The 20,032-nt window shown below is 47.5% G+C and overlaps 1 protein-coding gene across 3 annotated transcripts in view; it reads right to left on the reverse strand.

The window, feature by feature from the left end:
• The window catches only part of FAM120A (family with sequence similarity 120 member A), a 76,915-nt gene extending 72,784 nt beyond the window's left edge, over positions 1-4,131 (reverse strand). For all 3 annotated transcript variants that reach the window (XM_090021075.1, XM_090021074.1, XM_090021076.1), the window contains exon 1: positions 3,511-4,131. In XM_090021075.1, coding sequence (XP_089877201.1) covers positions 3,511-3,984 — 474 coding nt within the window. In that variant the 5' untranslated portion in view covers positions 3,985-4,131. The remainder of the gene's footprint in view (positions 1-3,510) is intronic.
• Positions 4,132-20,032: the final 15,901 nt, after the last annotated feature.

Genomic DNA, 20,032 nt, shown 5'->3' on the forward strand with positions numbered 1-20,032 from the left:
AAACATAGAAGACATTACTAAAAAGTAAATGATCTTAAAAATATATGTCATCTCATATATATATATCTCATTTTATAGATCTATATATACATATATATATATATATAGGATATTCTGGCCCACCCTCCCCCACATATCCAAGGCTGCTGTAGAGCAAAATCTGTTCAATTTGCCTATGGGATAACTCACTACTAGGGCTTAATTCATCACGTTTCCAAATCCCCACCTGTAGCTCCATTATCAGCTATTGATAAATGGTCATTTCTGTACATTCCAGCGTTATTTACACATTTCTTGGAGTGGCAAATTAACTAGAGTTTACTGTAAAACCTGATTATCCACTGGGGCTATGCAAAAATTCTTACTAGTTTCAAACAGCCAATATGATATAAATCTAAATCAGCAATCTGAATGTTGATCGAGATAGAGGGACAAAAAAGAAAGATTACTGTTGAGTACCTTCAAAAGTTCTTTGGCACTTTAAATCAAATTCAGAAAAAAATCTGTCTCCAGAAAATAATCTCAGCAAAAAAGCCAAATATTCATAAATATGACCAACACTTGGTTTCATTTTTGTTGAGGGTCTCAGAAAAATATGAGAGAAATCTTGAGAACTCTGCGACTACGATGCAAAAATATCCAACACCCTTAATCTGCTGATTATCCAATTTCATATAACATTAAAGAAAAGTATGTATTAAAAATTTTACCAAGAAGTACACAAAGACTTAGCAAATCTCAATCAAAGGGAAGACGAAATTAAAATGATGCTATAGCCAGAATTTCAGACTTAATTCTTCTACTAAGTAATCTGTAACGACTTTTTATTTAGGAATAAAAATGTTCTTCTCACTGCAAAAAGAAGCTAGTATTATTGCACTGAATACACTCACACTTTCCGACTTGGAATAATCATGTAAGCACAGGCATCTACCACTCAAAACCAACACTGCTCCCCCCCTCCTCCTCTCCAGCCAACAAACTCCATCATTCTGGCCAGATACTGAATAAGAGGAAAACAGAATAAGCTACCCTTAGTACAGAAGTAGACATACCATCTTTTAACTTTAAATAAATCAGGGCTGAGCGTTTCAGATTAAGTATCCAACTGCTGTAAAAAAAAAAAAAAAAGGGCTTCTAGGCTTGACAGATTTCTAGTTTATTCTAGATGCATGTCACATCTGATTAACTTGCACAAGAAGGGTGCAGTTTCACTTCTTACTAGCCTTAGGCTGTCGCACAAAACATTTAAACATACATGCAGGAACAGAATGATTATTCACACTAACTTGTCAACAGTAGTAGCACACGGTGTCTGTCATTCCTGTTAGCCAATCATTTTCTAGCTACATCAATCCCACGGACTTATAAAATTTCTCATCAGTTACAACAGGAGCGAGGGGTGGGACTTCCACTATCACTGTAGGCTGAACTACAGCTGCCTCCTGAATGCAGGATGACTTCTAATGTGGGCCTGGCAAACAAAATAGATCATTTTCCCCTGTAAAAACTCAGGTCTCATTGGGCCACACACAACTCCAAAAATTAGTTAACATGGTTGTTTCCCCCCTTCTGCTGAACAGCAAAAAAAAACCCTTAACCTCAAATTCATCTTTTAGACACTTTTTTCAAAAAATGCAATCTTCACAGAAATGCACCCCATCCTCAACGTTCTCCTTTGGTCCAGTTTCAGCATTGTGGTATAATCTGCCAAAAGGACAGTATAAAAGCCTGATAATATTAAGCTCCAGTTACCAAGCACTGCATGACTCTGAAGGTCAGGTAATATTTACTACGCAGCAGAAGTAACAGGCAACAACACTTGCAACTAGTGAGTATGTGCTCAACTGCTGCACCCGTTTTCCTTAGGAGTTTAAGGAAACAGCCCCTGGAATTACACATTTTTTGTTAAAGAATTATTTTTACAGTACAGAAAAGTATGCACATTATATCACTTTTTTTGTTTTACTTCCTTTTCAAATCAGCAATATAGAAAGAGATTACCAAGTGGTCTGTTAAATGTAAAATGTTTTATGGCCCTCAGAGCCATCTTTTCAATACTGGGAGAAAGAGACTATAGCAGACATACCAGCAAGTTGAGCCTTTTCCTTAAAATAAAAACATGTTAAAGTAAAATGGCTCAGACACATCTGTTAAGTAGTCTTTGGTTTACAAAAAAGAGGGGGAGATAGTTAGGACAAGACTATGATAGTTATGTAGATGAATAAGTGTCATGCTACCTTTCACTCTCTATGAAAGTTGACTTTTTTTTCCAGGAGAAGGAGGTGTTTTGTTTTCTTTTTTAATTCTTTATATCTGACATAGTTATTTTGAGCATTTTATTGTAGAATCAGAACCTCTGCACTCCCCTCCTCCCTTAAGGCAGCACCTCAATTCAATCTGGAGTCTGCCTCCACCTGGAACCTGTTGCTGACCTCTGAGGGAGACACTCATTTAACTGAAGTCTTTTTAATCCCTGGATTGTAAAGCCAGTTTAAATGCTGGCAAACAATGTAGGTCTTCATTTGCATTGGCAGATACAGAAGTGGAAGTATATTGTTACCTGTAGAGTTACTAGTTAACCTGGTATCTCAGTCAAGAGACCTCTGGGAAACAAGTATAGGTCACATAAATTAATGGAACAAAGCACAGAGATCATGGAGGCAGAGGGTCTATCCTAGCGCTGGGAGTCCAACTTTTGAGGTTGAAACTACAGAAGTGGAAGAGAGGAGCAACTAACTCCTCAGCATCTGGAGGCCCTCCACAGCAGTGAGCAGCCACGTGCGTGAGGCAGCCAGGGCCCAGGGCGGATGCTCCGGGCTCCAGGCAAGGGGACAGGGAGCCGGGAGGGGAGGAAAGAAAACGGAAGAGGCAGAAACTCGGCGCGAAAGGAGGGAGGTGGATGGAAGTCGCTGCTGAAGACGTGATGGGGGAGAGACAAATGGAGAGAAGCGAGGAGAGGGAAGAGGCGGACGAGGGAAAGGAGGCGCTGAGTTTTCTCGGCCGGGAGAAGTTTTCCCCGGGCCGCGCTACGAGCGCCGTGCCCGGCCCTAATCCACGCCGACAGGTCGGGCCGGGGAGGGGCTGGGGCTGCTGCAGCCCCGCCACGGCCTGACAGCTCGGTATAAATAGAAAATCCCGGCGGAGATTGAGGCCATCGGGGTGCCCGCTAAACCCTCCCCGCCGCCGCGAAGGGCGCCCTGCCGCTTCTCGCCCGGCCTGGGCAGGCGGGGCCACGGGCGGCACAAACTTTGGCCGCGGCGGCGAGGCCTCTGCCAGGCCGCTCTGCTCCTGCCCGCCCGCCCGGGCTCGGCGACATTTTGCGGATGCGGGCTCCCCCCGGCCCGACATTACCGGGAGGGCAGCCCCGCTCGCTGCCATCTTAGAGCCGTGCCCCTAGTGGCGGGCGCCGGGCCGCCACGGGGGCGCGGGCGGGCGGGACAGGGGCGCGCGGCGGCAGGGGGCGCCGCGGGGCGCGGGGCGGGAGCCGGGCCGGGCCGGGCCGCTCACCTTGATGTGGAAGCGGATGAGGGCCAGGCGGATGCAGTGCGCCATGCAGACAGGCGGCAGGAACCAGACCTTGGGCGGCGGCGTGCCCTTGTTCTGGACGTGGCTGACGATCTGCTGCGCTGTCTGGCGCTCGTTGCCCTGGCGCTTCACCCACTCGTGCAGCCGGGCCTTCTCCAGCGCACCGTTGAAGAAGACGAAGAGCTCGATGTTGCCGTTGAAGCAGGCCTTGGCCAGCGCCGCCAGGTAGCCCAGCATGTGGTTCCACTGCCCGCCGCTCACCCAGTCCGTGTAGAAGCCGCCGTACAGCCGGTGCAGGCAGTTGTCGGCGTCGATGAGGAGGCGCAGGGGAGTCTGGGGGGGCCTCTGGCGGCCCCCCCCCACCAGGCTGCCCCGGGCCAGCTTCTGCAGCTCCACGGGCACCACGGCGCTGGGGCAGTGCTTCTCGATGTAGTCCTGGAAGCCCTGCACTCCCATGGCGAGGCGAGGCGAGGCGGGCGGCGGCCCGAGGCGGCGGGAGGGAGGGAGGCGGGCGGCGGGCTTCGGGGCCGGCCGGCGAGGCGGTGGTTGCGGGGGAGCGGTGGAGCCGGCTGGGAGCGCGGGCGGGCGGGCGGCGGCGGCTGTTCAGGGGGGAGTCGTGTGGATGAGTGGGGGGCTCATGGCTGCTGCGGCCGCCATGTGCTGCTCTCACAGAGCCATGGCTCGGGGATCCGGGCTGTGCTGCCGCTGCGGCTCCTACTGCCGGGGGGAGGGGGAGCGGCAGAGCGCGCAGGAAGCCAACCCGCCGCCGCCGCCGCCTGCAGCAGCCGCGCGAGCGGAACAGGCGGGACTTGGCGGCCGCCGCCGCTGCCACTCACAGAGGCCCGCGCACACGCGCCTCGGCCCGGCCGCCCGCCTGCCCGGCCGGCCGCCCGCGGCTGCCCGACCCACCCCGGCCGCCTGTGCGGCCCCGCTGCCCTGCCCTGCCCTGCGGCTGCGGCACTGGGGCGGCGGGCCCGGGCGGCCTGGCGTGCGGCGCTGTTGCATAACCCGGGCATGCGCCCTGCGAGCGGCCGGCGCGGAGCGGAGCGGAGCTGGCGCGTAGGCGGAAGTGGGGGCCGGGGGGAGGGGCCCGGCCGGGCAGCTGTAGGGGGGGCGCCCGAGCCCGTCTCCCCAGCCGGGCGGGTCGCTGCTCCCGCCCGAGCTGCGCGGCGGCAGCGGCGACCGTGGCACGAGGAGGCGCTGCCGCAACTCGCCGTTACGTCAGCGCTGAGGGGAAAACGATGCTTCCCCCCCCAGAATAAATCTCCCGCCGCCCCCCGCGCTGTTATGTCAGAGGCTCCAGCCTACGTGCGACTCGTCCGTTGGGGCCGAGGGCTCCGCTCCTCGCTCCGCGCCGTTCGCACTCGGCCTGGAGCAGCGCGGGGCCCAGCTCGGATCGGAGCCAAACTGGCCCAGAATCTGCTTCTGGCGTTTTTAGTTTTTCGGAGGTTTTTTTCCCCTAGTTTGGCCGCGCCGGGAGGAGCGAGCATGTGTTCCCGCCTCTCCCTAGAAGTGCAGCAGCCGCATTCACTCCGAAATGAAGGCGGCAGTAAGGGATTAGGCTCATCCCGCCTGCGGCTGCAGGCTGAGCACTGCCGGGGAAAATCCTCGGGGGAAGCAGGCGCAGGAACCTCGTCGGGCTGCAAATGCAGGCCCGACAAGCCCCGCCGGTCCAGCCCATGCCTCTATCGGCAGCTTGCAGTTAGGAGCGCATGGGCTTTCCAAAATAAGACCTGTTGTCCTTTTTTTTTCAGAAGTGCTGCCAACCTTTAGTTAGATAATTTTCTTATTCCACTTTTAGCTAGTCAAATGGCTTATTGGAGGCCCAGATTTTGGCTTCAGATGTTTCCAGGCATAGCAAGCTGCACAGTTTCTTTTTAATATTAACACGGTGTCTTAGTATTCCTCTGTGTAACTGTCAAATATTGCAGATGTCTTATACTGACTTTAATATTATATTGGCAAAAATACCATTTATTTTAACAAGATCTCAGTTAGGTTAGATTGGCACCTAAAATAAATATTCCCTTGTGACTCACTTGGAAGTGACTGGTTCCTAGGGAGTGGGTTGGTTTGCTCTTAAGCAGTACTATCACAAATCTGGAGGACATTTGTAGCCCAGAGTGACTGATGTAGCCAGTACAGATGGTGAAATACACAAAAGTATAGAAGTCCTTAATGAAAAAGTGTTGTGTGGAACTGGTGTTTTTCTTTAATACTTTGATAGCACAGACCTCCTTTACAAATACCTTTCTACAAAGGTTTTCATGAGTACCTGGCCAGAGCTTTTATCCAAGTTAGCTTAATAGAAAGCTTAGTAGATTCTCCCTATAAAGTGCAATCATCTAATTTGGTTTTAATATTAAGGATAATACAACAAAGCGTCTTGGAAGAGTTTAAAATTGTACAAAATATGTTGAATAAAACACTAATTGGTTAGAAGAACAATTAAAGATTTAAGGGGGCTTTTAAAAAGTGTCCAAAGCTTCAGCAAAGGAACACCAAATGCAGTACATGAGACCAAAAAAAATGTCTGCGCTAAGTTAGTCAACAGTCCAGCCAAGGAAAAATGCAGTGTTGAGATCATTAATGTGACTTTGTGATAAACCATTCAGAATCGCAGAGACAGCCAATGAAAGGAAACTTTCCTTCTTCAAAATAGTGTCTGTGAAGACATGTCTTTCTCCTTTCCTTCGTATTCTGACATCTCTCACACATGGTGCAGGCTTTTCTCAAATTAATCCTAACCATCACACAGAACAGCTGACTCAAAAAAGTAATCTATAGTTTATCATTAAGCAGGAGTTACCAGAGTGCATTTACATTCAATATGCTGAGGGAAGAAATCAGACAAATAAAAACATGACACCAAAAAATCTGGAGATTTTTTAAAAGAGGAAACACTAAGCAAAAAGGACCAAAAACGTGAGGATATTAAAATCTTCACTCTTGTCACAGAGTTATTTATGCATAACATAACTAAGTGACAGATGGCACACGTATCCCTAAACAAAAACAGAAATAGGATAGAATTACAAAACAGTATGTTTCAAATGGTTATTTGGGCCAAATAGGTATTTTTCAATAATTAGAAATCTGACCAGAAGTAAAAGCAACATAAATGATAGTAGACAAAATTAAATTGGGAACTAGACAGGCTAGAAAGATTTAGGATCAAATAACCAAAGACGTAAGATATTCTTTATATTTATCAGAAGCAGAAAGCCTGTGAAAGAATTGGTGGGTCATTTGACACGATCTGCTAAGTTAGGAAAGCATTTGTGGAGAGGCTAAATGATTTATTTTTCTCTTCATCACTGAGGATGAAATAAGGACCTAAAGCTTTTCACCCAGTTAACAGATATAGATCAGTGACTTATTAAAGATCAATGACTCATTATCCAACCTGCATATCAGAAAACTTGGGAGTGTTTTTTTGGAAAGAACTGAGCAGGCATAGGGGAGGAGCTTGAAGTAACCAAGACAGGGTTGAAGGTGTGAGATGAACTCTATTTTTTTAAGTGTTTTAATTCATGAAATGAGGAGGGTGAGTTTCAGATCTACTGCATTGGTATAATAAAATAAGAACGGCATTTACTTTTGCTGCATTTCCTCCTGGTCTCTCTGCTTTGTGTGGGTGTGAGAGAGTCTACGTCACTGGACTGCCACAGAACCTTCTCTTCTGTCCCTTTAAAGAAATCTCTAAACCTTTCCTTGCTGCTGCTTTGCCCACATCACACAGAGTAAGAGTGTATTCCAGGGCTGGGCAGTTCTATCCACTGGAGGGCAGCTTAGTGAGTTTTGGTGAGCTCTGCCCCATGACAAATGCCCGGCCCCCTTGTTGCCAGCTTGGACCAGAAGTCCTGCCCCCTAACCTTTGCCCCCAGAAGTCATCCTTTGGGGAAGGGGATTTGCCATCTTGAAACCTGAAATAAAACAAATTATATACTAAAAAATCAAACACTGACAGTAACATATTTACTTTTATTGTAAAAAAAAAAAGTCCTGATGTGTGTGTGTTTGTGTGGTGTATATAGAGGTGATTGTATAATAGCTCAAAATGAGGTCTTACTCTTGTATATTGCCAGGAGGAGTGGGGGGTATAGATGGGTGGGTATGGGGTTTGTGTGGAGCTGTGGGTGGGTGTGGATGTGTGTGTAGGTGGGGTGTGGGGATATGTGTGGATGTGAGTGGGTGGATATGGGGGCTCAGGGGTGTTTGTGGGGATGTCTGTGTGAGTAGGGTTTGTGGGGAGCTGTGTGTGTGTGGATGTTTGTGTAGGTGGGGTGTGGGGGGTGTGGATGTGGGTGGGTACGTATGGGGGGCTTGGGTGTTTGTGGAGATGTGTGGGGGTGGGGTGTGTGGCGAGGGAGGGTGTCTGAGGATATGTGGGTGCATGTGTGTGTGGAAGGGTGCATGTGGGGTTTGTGAGGGATGGTGTGGGTAGGTGCGGTGTTCATGGGGTGTGTGATTGGGGTGGGGGTGGTTGTGGAGATTGAGGGGGTAGAGGGGTGTGCATGGGGGCACCCCCCAGGCCAGTCAGCATCTGCCCCCTCTCTGCAACAGCTCAGAGCCCACGTGCCCTGCGGTGCTTCCCCACCACCACCAGCAGGAGCACGCAGCCCCAGCTCGCCCCTTGCCTGCTCTGGACTCACCCCTGCTAGAGCAGATCAGCAGAAACCTGGGCAGTCCCAACCTGGCCCAACTCATATTGCCTGCCCGTTGCACATCCTTCTGTACCCTGGACATGCAGCAGGGCTGGGGCAGCTGCTGCCTTTCTAGATAGCCCAGGTGGCAGTGGCTTCTGGCTGCCACTACCACTGGCCCCAGACCCTGCGTGCACCATACCTGCTCCGGACTCACCCACCCAGACTCATTAGTGGTGGCACAGGACAGAAGCTGATTATTCAGCATGAGGAGAAAAGCAGCCTCTCCCTCTTGCCACCGTTGAGCTATTCCTGCTGCAGCCACCCAGAGCATGCACCGTGCCACGCTGGGCTGCCCTGAGTTGGGCCGCCCATTGGGGCAGTGGTGGCAGTACAGAGCAGATGCAGGGCAGCCCAGCATGGTGAAGGCTATAGGTGGCTGCAGCAGGAATGGCTTGGTGGTGGCGAGGGGGAGGAGCTGCTTTTCCCCCCATGCTGAGTAATGGTTTCTGTTTTGCACCCACCATTGCTGAGCCTGGGCAGGGAAGTCCGGAGCAGGTGTGGGACGCGCAGGGTTGGGGCTGTGCAGGTGGGTCCCTGCTGGTACCATGGGGCTGAAGCCAGTAGTGGTGGCAGCCAGAAGGAGCCACCGCCACGTGGGCTGCCTAGAAAGGTAGCTCAGCCACAGGGCTGCCACTGTGTGCCCAGGGGTCAGCAGGATGCTGCACAGCTGAACTGTGCCTGAGCCAAGGGGGACCGAGGGACCTGCAGTGAGCTGGACAAAGACGTGCTGTGGACTGTATTTTGCCTACCCCTGGTATATTCTGTGGATGGCTATCCTTTCATTTTTTATTTACCTTCTACTTCCTTCTACTATATAACTGATTCTTTCCATGTTTATTTTAATGCAGGGACTTCCATTAAATATCATAAAAGATACTATGTAATTACCAAGCTTTGATTTTAATCATAGTTTCTCCCTCTATAGTGTCTGAACCACCTGACTCTAGTATTGATATGCAAGTACAACATGCAAGGGATTCTGTAAACTGAGGCCAGGGCACCCATTATGTTCCTGCTCACTGTTGCTTTCCCCTGTAGTTGACTTAAATAATATGGCAAAAGTCCTTATCCAAGTATGCTGTCAAGTAAGTTTTTCAGTAGGTTCTTATGTTGAATTCTGTGCCCTTTTCTGACTCTGAACACAAACTGCAGCAGTGTTTCTCAACTCATGGGTCACGAACCAAAAGTGGGCTGCGAGAAGATTTCAAAGGATCATGAGCTGCGGCAGGGCAGAGGGGTAGTGGGAAGACGCCTGCGGGGGGAGGGCAGGGCAGGGAGCTGTGGCCTGCTGGCAGGGGTAGAGCAGCCAAAAGATGCTGCTTGAGGGGGCAGTAGGGCTGTGATGCCTGCCTGCCTGGCATGAAGCTGCAGTTTCAGCCGGGGGAGGGGGTGGAGCCACAGGACTCTCCCCCTCCCTCCAGCCTGTGCCCTGAACTCAGTCCACCGCTGCCCACATGAGCAGGGGCTGCAATGCTCTGGCATGAGTGGGACGGGGCCGCTGGGGGCCCCGTCCAGCAGGACCAGGGGGAAAGGGGGCTGTGGGTTGGGAGTGAGGGACACCAGCATGGCCCCGGGGGACAGGAGACTGGGGGTCAGGCACTTGCAGGGCCAGGAGGGTGTGGGTTGGGATAGGCCTTGGATCTTTGCAAATGGTCCCAGTAGGAAAAAGGTTGAGAACTACTGAATTAGAGCATATAAAATTGGGCCCCTGACCACTGTGCAAGCACTTGCACCCCATTTAGTAGTGTCCTCATTATTGTTCTTTTCAGTGCTAATACCAGGCCTGTAGGTAGCAATTAAATTAGGCCTTTAACTTCCTATCATACAACTTCCTCTGTTTTTGCAGTAGCACATCTATATAGTTCCAATGATAGATACACATTTCATCACTACTGTGGCTTCTTTTTAAGACCATTGTATAATTCAAAAAAATCAAAACCAACCAGATATTACTTAGGCATCTTTTCCATTGACTTAACACAATTCTCACTATTAAAGCAAAAAAAAGTTGCTTGTAGCTAAAATCAATGCCCATTATTTGGTGTGCTGTAGTTAATTCATGTTTTTCCTTTTTTTTTTTCTTACCTGATCTCCATTCAGTGAGATTTGTCAGTTCTTGTAGCCTTTGTTTTGACTCTGTCATGGCTGTTCCTGTCTGATGAACCTTCCTTGCATCCTAATAGTAGATGTGTATATGGCTACATCATACACATGTATCACAGAAAAAATGAGTTACACAATTACAGGGCTTCTTATTAATACATCTCAATTAGAAAAAAATGAAAGACCTTTGAACATTTTTCCCTCAAAAAGATTCCTAGACAGTATCTTGTTTTAGTATGCAACAGTTTCTTTCAAATATCTGTTATACATTATGATTAAATATTTTCCTCTTGGAAAGGAAAACGTTTGTGTGTGAGGGGGTATTCAACTAATTTGTGTTGTACTTCTCAGTCTCTCCATCAGCATTATCTCCTAGATAAGTTTCACAGTCTATTTTTAGAGCTTCTTGTTTTTACCAGATTGCTGCAACAAGTAAGACTGCAAGACATGATTGGTTAACCCAAATGGATTTATCAGGGCTGGAGGCTAAATGTTTCTACAGTATACATGGAGGGATATTATTGTTCAACAATCATTTACAGTTATTTATTGTTTCTTTTATAAAATCCTTACACTCTCCTGTAATCTGTCTTGCTGAAGTTTCTATTTTCTACTTATCTACCCTTGCCTGTCAAGCATTTCTACATTCCAACTTTCTTCATCTTCATTTAAAATAATGAGAAATCTTGTCTGATGAATCTGGCTGAGTGTTCTGGGATTACTTCTTTATTAACGCTTACTCAGCAACTTGTGGTCTCTATCTCTTTCACTCAAACCCTGAAATTCCTGTAGGAGACACTTACTAGAGAGGTAGAATATTCTTTTGCAGTTTCTCATGGACCTGGACATTGTAATATATTTCAACTTAGATAACCTTGATCACTTTGCAATGTACTAACTTGCTTTTGAGTCTCAGCTGTAATCTTATTGTGGTAGCTGTACTGATTTGTGCCTGTCAAGTTCTTCATCTTCTTTGGCCTCAGGCATGTGTCTTTGCACCAAAAAGTGTTGCTAGCTAAGTTTGCATTGCTCCACTTGGATAACTCAGTTTCTTCTTCTTCCTTTTTCTTTTTTTGTATTTCACAGGTTGCAGTCCATGGTGATCAGTTCTACTACATTCTTACCCATAATGGGAAATAGGAAGGAAATCAGACCTCCTGATACTAAGGATATTCAAATTATCCCCTACACAAGTGGGAACTGTGATGAATTCGCAGGATCACAGGTTTTTTTCCCTAGCTGACATTCACTATTTCCTGTAATCTTTAAAGAGTGTAGCTCAGTTCAAAGTATATACTTTTGAACCATGTTTTCTAGTCTTGGTCAGCAACGAGTTTTTATTGGCAAGCTTTTCTATTTTATGCTTCTTCCTTTACTCTCAAGAGTAAATGATGGTTACCTCTAACCTAGCCTAAAGACAGAAGATAGGGCAAGGTAGCATTCTCCCTGACTTCAGACTACCTACCTCTCTCTACCTAGTTTTAACAGGCCCTCAGAATGATTTCTGTCCCTTAATCCTGAAGTAAATTATTCATCCAACAAATTGTCAGCCTTTCACAAGCCTGCTAAACCCTTCTGTTTTTGCAGATTCAGAGCATTATTCATGTGCTCTTAAAGTTGTCTTTGTATGAGTTATATAGTTAACCAAACTTGGCAACAGTTAGTGGGAGTCCAGCTCACAATGTAACAAAATGAAGACTGCTTATTTGATATGTACATTTTGTCTGGGGGATCCAGCTTCTCTTTATTCATAAAGATGGCAAATACCTGAAGATTTTGACATACTGATGCTATTACCCATGGGACCCTTGTGATACTTGCCCCCATTACAACCATCCACTTGTTTCATTCTGTGGATTATTGTCCCCAAGGCAAAGACTGTGGTATAAATCCTTTTACTTATGTCAAATGTATTTCAGAATAAATGATCTGGAACTTCTGCATTGTGAGCTACATCTGTGACAAATCCCACATCATGTTCTGTGGTATTTTCATTCCTTTCAATCCATTGCTCTTCCATAGACAAGATGCTCAAGCTGTTGGGTTTTTTTCTTTCTAAAAGGTGATTGATTGGGAGACATATAATAGGTATATTTTATAGGATGGGTCTGATGATAACCATTCATATTTCTTTTACATTGTCAAATAAGTTAATAGAAAAAAAGGGGAGGGGGCAAAGGAGGTAGTAGAGAAGGAGACCACAGGGAGCTCACTTATGTTTCCAGGTGAATTTCTCAGTCTTTTTCTTGATGTTCTTCCACCTCTGTTTACTTTCAGTTGTTCTCTAAACGTGTTCCTTCCCCCCTTCAGAGACCCGCTTACTATACATTTTCTTCAGGCCTCCCAAAATCCCAATGTGCCCCGGACTCTGGAGTCCAGCATTCCAAGCCTTTATATTGTAAAAGGGATCTCGCCCAAATACTCCACCTGCCACATGAATGCTGGAAAAAAGGACAGGAGCACCTGCGTATATCCAGTTGTACTGTAAGTTTTGAGGTAGTAAAGTCTACTGCGAAATACAGATCTCAAATAAAGAACTGGAAAACTCTACGGGGAACTATGTAATCAGATACTCTTACTACGGGCATTTAACTTTTGTATTGAGCCTAGTAGCTAAGTGATAGGTGCTAGATACTCTACACACGCATTGTAAATGCCCCGTAAGCTGACTCAGAGCAAGAAAAGCTTTGCTTTGTACCCACGTGGTCCTTGGTGGAGGATAGAATGACTGCTTTCACTACAGGTAGAAACAACCAAGGCTCACAGAATCAGATTAAATCAGGTCAGTCTGCCCTCTTTAAAAAAAAAAGAAAAGGATGGGGTTCACAAAAAGTTCTAAAGGCACCAAATTTGCCTCTATGCTCAATTTCTCCACAGCAAAGCATGAATAATACAAAGAGTATAAAATAAATAACAATGGCTAATGGAAACAATAACAGTAGTTCTTATGAAATATGGAACACCTGCATGCTGTGCAATTGTTATAATTAGTAGTTATGTAATGCATGCCAATGCATGCTGTGTTTTAGAACAGGTCTGTCCAAAAGTGGCTGGGGCTTCAGGCCCAACAGCCATACAGCCTGGGGGCCACACACTCCACATAAGACCTCACTGTACTGTGGGGCTCTTGACGCACCACACAAGTCCTTCACTCCGCACTGTCACAATGTACGGGACCCTGATGTGGAATGCAAGGTCCCCACAGCACTGTGCAGGTCCCAGTGCATGCCAATATACAGACATACCTTACCATGCAGGGAGGGAGGGAACTCAGGCACTCTGGCAACAGCAGCAAGACAGCAAAGCGGGAAACAGCAGGTGGGCAAAATATGACCCATGGGCTGGATCTGGCCTGCCAACTATTTGGATCCGGTCTGCGAACGGGCACTTCCCAATTGGTTGTATCCAGCCTAGGGCAGCCTTGCACTGCACTCCTACCCACAATCCTGGTCGCAGCCAGCATGCACAGCTTCCTAGCAAGGCTGCTCCCAGTGCAGCTGCAGCTGCTTAGATACTGCTCAGATTCCTCTGCCTCCAGTGGCCCCTCTTCCCCCTGTCCCTGCTGCACTGCTCCAGGCAGCATGTAGTGTGGGGAAGTAATGGCAGCTGTGGGGATGTGTGCTGGGCACCATATGTCCAACCAGATAGGGAAACTGCAGCCAGGTGGCTCCTGCCCCAACAAGCAGGTCTTCAGCTCCCAGCTGCCAGTCACCCACTTAGCATAATGAGCAGCCACCTGTGGGAGCTGAAGGTGGAGCCCCACATGCTGGTGCAGAAGCCACCTGGTGGCAGCTTAACCCCCATCTGGCTGACCGTGTGATGCCTGGCACATATCCCCACAGCCGCCATCGCTTCCTCCTGCTACCTGCTGCTCTGAGTGGTGCAGCAGAGGCAGGAAGAGGAGGAGGAACTGCTGGAGGGAGAGAGAGCCAAGTAGTACCTAAGTGGCTGCAGCCACATGAGGAGCAGCCCTGCCAGGAAGCTGTACACTGTGGGCCATGTATGATCGCAGACAGGAGCATGGTGCAGGCTGCTCCTGGTGAGAGTGGACAGGGCTTGGCCCCATGGTGAGCACTGGGAGCAGTCTCAGGCCGGATTGGGGGCGGTGCACAGACTGCATCTGCACTGCACCACCCAGGCAAGCTCTGCTGCATGCTCCCCCTACACCCTCTCCCTCCCTCTACCCACCCCTGGCCAGCTGCCAGTACCTAGTGCCCAGGGAAACCCTCACACATACGCATGCACACCCCCCACCCTATATCTCTGACACGTACACGCTATATAAAAGTAAGACTTTATTTTGAACTATTATGCAACTACCTCTATATACACATTCAGAAACACATGAATCAGGACAAAATATGTTTTTAAATAAAATACGTTACAGTAGATGTTTAAATGTTAGTATATGGTTTGATTTTTATATATATATAATTTGTCAAAATGATATCTTCTGAAAGATTTTGTGCGTGTGTCCCTCAACAGCTCACCAAAACTCATTAAGTGGCCTGACAGCCAAAATAATTGCGTACCCCTGACTTAACCTGTTGGGGGCCACATGTGGCCTGTATGCTGCCAGATGGACAGCCTGGTTTTAAATTATGGCATGTTTTCTGCAAGTGCTTCTCACCAGCAAAGCTGTAATCTTCCCAACATTATTGACAAACATGTTGACCAAATTGAGATGTACAGGTGAACATGTAGTCATTGGCAAATATATAGGACCAGCAATGGAACCTGGGGACCCCCAAAATTAAAAATGATCCTTCCAGGAAAGTTATCCAGAAACTTGCACTTAATACACCATGTCAAAATCTATTTTTGCATTTATATTATTGACATAGGCATTTTAATGCCAAATCTCAGCATCAGACTTGTCCAGCCATAGATGGATTGTTTAGGCACTCCATTTTAATTAGACTTTAATTGTATTTTCTATGGTAACTCAGTTTCTTATTACAGCCATAGATATTCTAAGCACATACCAAAGTGACCTGATAGTATATCACTTACCATTGCCAAAAGATATGAACAGCACAGGGCAAGGCCAAAATACTCCATAATTTCATGGCCATGGAACTTGTCATAAGATCATATCTTGCAAAACTGTGCCCCATAATTTATATTTGAAAAAGATATTTCTCTCTCTTTTATTTGCAAACATATAAGCTGATGCAGAGAAGTCTGCTTCAGTAAACAGACTAAAATAGTAGCTCTGAAATGAAAGCATTATACCATTTCTTTCAATGGGTTGCTAGTTTTGGAGTATAATGAAATCCAAATAATATGCGGATCATTTCAGCAAGCAACTAACGATAACAGTCTGAAAGGTGCTTTAAAACCTACAGGCTAGGGGCAGACATTCAAAAAGCCTGAGCCTGAATTGATTCAAATCTTTGCAGGTTCATCTAAGCTGGCTAAGCTAAATCAGTTTGTAACTGCACAGACACCCCAGACATATGCCTGCAGTGGCTCAAGCTAGAAGCTGGGGGTTGCTAGAGCAGCCCTCCCTTCCCTTTTACAGTGCTGAGATGAGGGGGGCATGGCCAAGCCCTGGCAGGATGGTCAGGGAATTAATAACACAGTGTTTATCACCCTTAAGTGTTTATTACCCCATTCAGAAGACAACAGAGGGACATTACCAGCTACCTGTTGATTCTGCCTTTGTTCTGTCTGCCACAGCATAGACCATAGCCAGCATGTGGTCTAGCTAATACACAGACACTTTTCAGCAAGGGGTCTGGGACAGACATTGCATAAACCAGTTTGGCCCAAATCCGTTAAGTCTGATACTACCTGCAACCTGGTTTCTCTCAAACTGGTTTCAGCTATTTTCAAACTGGTTTATGTGCACTGAACAGCTGTTCTGTTTCTGATCACTTAAACTGGTTTATGTGTAATGTCTGTCCCTAGCCACAAAGTGTTATAAAAGTGCTAAATATTGTTATGAATACTCTTGTCCAAAACTGCTGTCTATGTATTCTCAGGTATAAAAAAAACAGTGTCTCCTGCTAATCTGCAGCAGAGGAAATCTAGATTCATAGATGTTTGGGTCAGAAGGGACCCCAGTAGAACATCAGATCCAACCCCCTGCCTTGGGCAGGAAAGAGTGCTGGGGTCAGATGACCCCAGCCAGGTCCATATCTAGCTTCCTCTTAAAGACCCCCAAGGTAGGGGAAGAGCACCACCTCCCCTGGAAGCCCATTCCAGATTCTGGCAACCCTTACCATAAAGAAGTTCTTCCTGATGTCTAACCTAAATCTGCTCTCCATCAGTGTGCGGCCATTGTTCCTATTACTCCAAGGGGTGCCCTGGTAAACAGAGCATCTCCTATTCCTTGCTGCCCTGCTTCCTCACTCCCAGCCCCCCAGTGAATTTGTAGACAACCGCCCCTTGCAGAGGCTGAAGAGATCCAGGGTCCTCAGTCTCTCCTCATAGGGCTTTGCCTACAGGCCCCTAACTATACGAGTGGCCCTCCTCTGAACCCTCTTGAGGTTGTCCACATCCCTCTTGAAGTGTGGGGCCCAAAACTGGACACCATACTCCAACTGCAACTTGACCAATGCCTCATAGAGGGGAAGTATCACCTCCCTGGACCTGTTTGTCATGCACCTGCTAATGCATGATAAAGTGAAGTTAGCTTTACTGATTGCTTTGTCACGTTGATGATTCATGTTCATCTTGGTGTTAGCAATGACTCTGAGATATCTTTCCATGGCTTTGCTGCTGAGAGAGCCTGTAAGCATGCTGGTGATTCCTTCTCCCTAGGTGCAACACTTTTCACTTGTCCTTCTTGAACTGCATCCTATTCTGTTCTGCCCACTTTTCCAAGCTGTCCGGGTCTGCTTGGATCCGTTCCCTACCCTCCAGTGCAGGGGCGGACAATTATTTCAGATGGAGGGGTGCTTACCGAGTTTTGGAAAGCTGTTGAGGGCCGCATTTCCCTCTCCGGTGCAGGAAAGCAGGAATAACCCTATGGTCCCAGGCCGGAAGCCTGTGCTAGGCAGGGGTTTCTGGTTGGGGGGCAGGGCTGGGCCAGCATTGCTGCTGGGTCCTGACACCAGCTTCCTCTGGGTCCAACTGCTCCAGGTTCCTGTCATCTTTGGCAGGCAGCTAGGAGCAAATAAATATAAATTTTTTACATTTTTTAGGGGCCCTGCAAGCTGGATCCAGCCCCTGGGTCATATTTTGCCCACCCCTGCTCTAGTGTGTTAACTTTACCTCATAATTTGATATCATCTGCAAATTTGGACAGAGTACTGTCCATGCCCTTATCCGAGTCACAGGTGAAGACATTGAACAGCACAGGTCCAAGGACCAAGCCGTGTGGGACTCCACTGCCCACATCTTTCCAGGTTGATGCCAACCCATCCACAACCACTCTCTGGGTGCGTCCCCTAAGCCAGTTTGCCACCCACCTCACTGTGCAGTCATCTATGTCACAGCTGCTCAGTTTATCTAGAGAATTGGATGAGATAACATATTGAATGCCTTCTTTAAGGCCTAGGCTGAAAATCTAGACTGAAGATTAAAAGGAACTTTCTGACTATGAGGGTATTCAAGCATTGGAACAGGCTAGTTAGAGAAATTGGAAAATCTCCATCCCTGGAAATTTTCAAGAGCAAAGTTGGGCAGACGCTTGGATGGGATGGTTTAGTCAGGGGTGATCCTGCCTTGAGCTACGGACTAAACTAGATAGCTTTGTGAAATCCCTTTGGCCCTACCTTCCTATGATCCTGTGAGCTTACTTATATTTTATACAAGGGTGCCCATACACCATTGACAAATCCATTCTCCAAATATATATTTGGAGTGAAGTCACTGTTCCTCACAGTAGAAATTCAGCTGAAAGATACCAGATCTGTTAACTACTGAAAGCATAGCAGCAGTCAAGTTTATATATATATATATATATATAAAACACCTATTGCATGCACTACTCAGCCTTGTAATTGATATCTTGGAATGGATGGTTGGTTAAGCTCCTGGTTGTTTAAATATATGCTTTTAGTAATTTAGTTCAGTTCAAAAATATACTTAAACAGTAGCACAATACTCCTTAAATGCAGAACATGATTAGAATTTTGAAGAGGATTTTTTTCTAATAACAGCAAAGGAACAATTAAAGATTTGATGTTTGCTTTCTCATTGAAAGATTGGAAGAATGCTAGTTAATACCCGACTTTTGTTGCTATTAACTGTTTGTGCAGATTTAAGCATGCAAAAATAAACCCTCTCAAGTCTTAAAGCCTATTAATAGTTAATCCTCAGAATATCATTGTAGTTTGCAATGGGCACATCTACACAAGATGCTTTACTGCACAGTAGAGCAAATTACTGTGTAGTAAGCATCAGAGTCTACACTTGCAGACCCTTCATTTATTCATTCATTGGCAGCCATCGGTCTAGGGAGACCATGGGGATTGTGCCCTTGGTAGTTTACCATGTACCACCATAGCTTCTTGAGTGGCTGAGGAGTCCGATGCACGACGGGCAGACCCTCTGGCAAGTTGCACATACAAACTCAGTTGAGGTTGCACTGGCATGCCGAGTACCATTTTGTCTTGCCTACCTTTGGCGCCTCTTCTCTAGCCCATCGTTGACCCTCTCCATCTCAAAGCGATGAGCTAGAGAAGAGGGGAATCCCCACCCAGCCATGGGCTCACTGCTAGCTGCCCCACCAGCAAAGTGGGGCAGGGGCTGGGATCTGACCCTGCCCCCTGCAGCTCTTTCCAAGACCTGTGCCCCAACTGAGGAGCCAAGGCCTGGAGCTCCCTGGTGCTGGGGCAGTGGGACATTGCCCCACCCACGCTCTGCCACCAGAGCCCACCCTAGCAGGGGACAGCTGTCTCCTGGCCCCGTGCTCCCTGCCAGCCCCTGAGCTAGCACATGGGGGATCCTAGAGCTCCCCCTGCCTGCTGCACCAAGCTAGTGCAGGGCCAGAGGGGGTGGGACTAGACTGCTGCCAGGAGCAGCATAACTGCTCCCAAATGGGCGCATGTGTAGACGCCTGCCCAGGGTAGGTTTTCTCCAGAGTAATTTACTCTGGAGTAAACTCATCCAACAGCATTTGCACATGTAGATGTGTCCAATGTGTCCTTAGTTTCAAGTGCAGAATCACTCAAATAAAAGCAAAGCTAAAAGCAACAGCTGGGCACAAGGAGAGAGCATGTGGGAAGTGATCAAAGATGTAAACAACATTTGAGAGCAAGTTTCCTAAAGAGACCTCTGACTTTGTCTGTAGGATTGCTAAAGCATCCGTTTCCAGTAGAGGTAGACCAATATAGTTCAATATGATCAGCACCAATAAAAGGAAAAGTGACATTATTGGCAATTGGCTTTTTTTTGGCCTGTGTAGCCAATAATGTCACCAATAAATGCTACATGAATGCAGGCAACTGCAGCTTGTACGCAGGCAGGAATGCAGTCCAGCAGCTTGGAGAGCAACAGCCAGCTGGTAAGTCTGTAGGGGGAAGGGACATGGGGGAGGGTCAGATCTCGGCCCCCATGGTCAGGAAGGGAGTGGGGCAGGAGCAGGGGCAGGCACTACCCAGCTGGGACAGGGCAGGGTGGAGGCATGAGATGGAGCTGTGGGCCACTTGCCTGGGGAGCATGGGGAAGGGGACAGCTCCCACCACTGCATGTACCCCCAGGGGAGGCAAGGGGGGCATGTGGCCCCCCAGATTTGTGTG

This window comes from Crocodylus siamensis, chromosome 11 (genome assembly GCF_052110815.1).
Source record: "Crocodylus siamensis isolate JL-2025a chromosome 11, ASM5211081v1, whole genome shotgun sequence".
NCBI lineage: Eukaryota > Metazoa > Chordata > Crocodylia > Crocodylidae > Crocodylus > Crocodylus siamensis.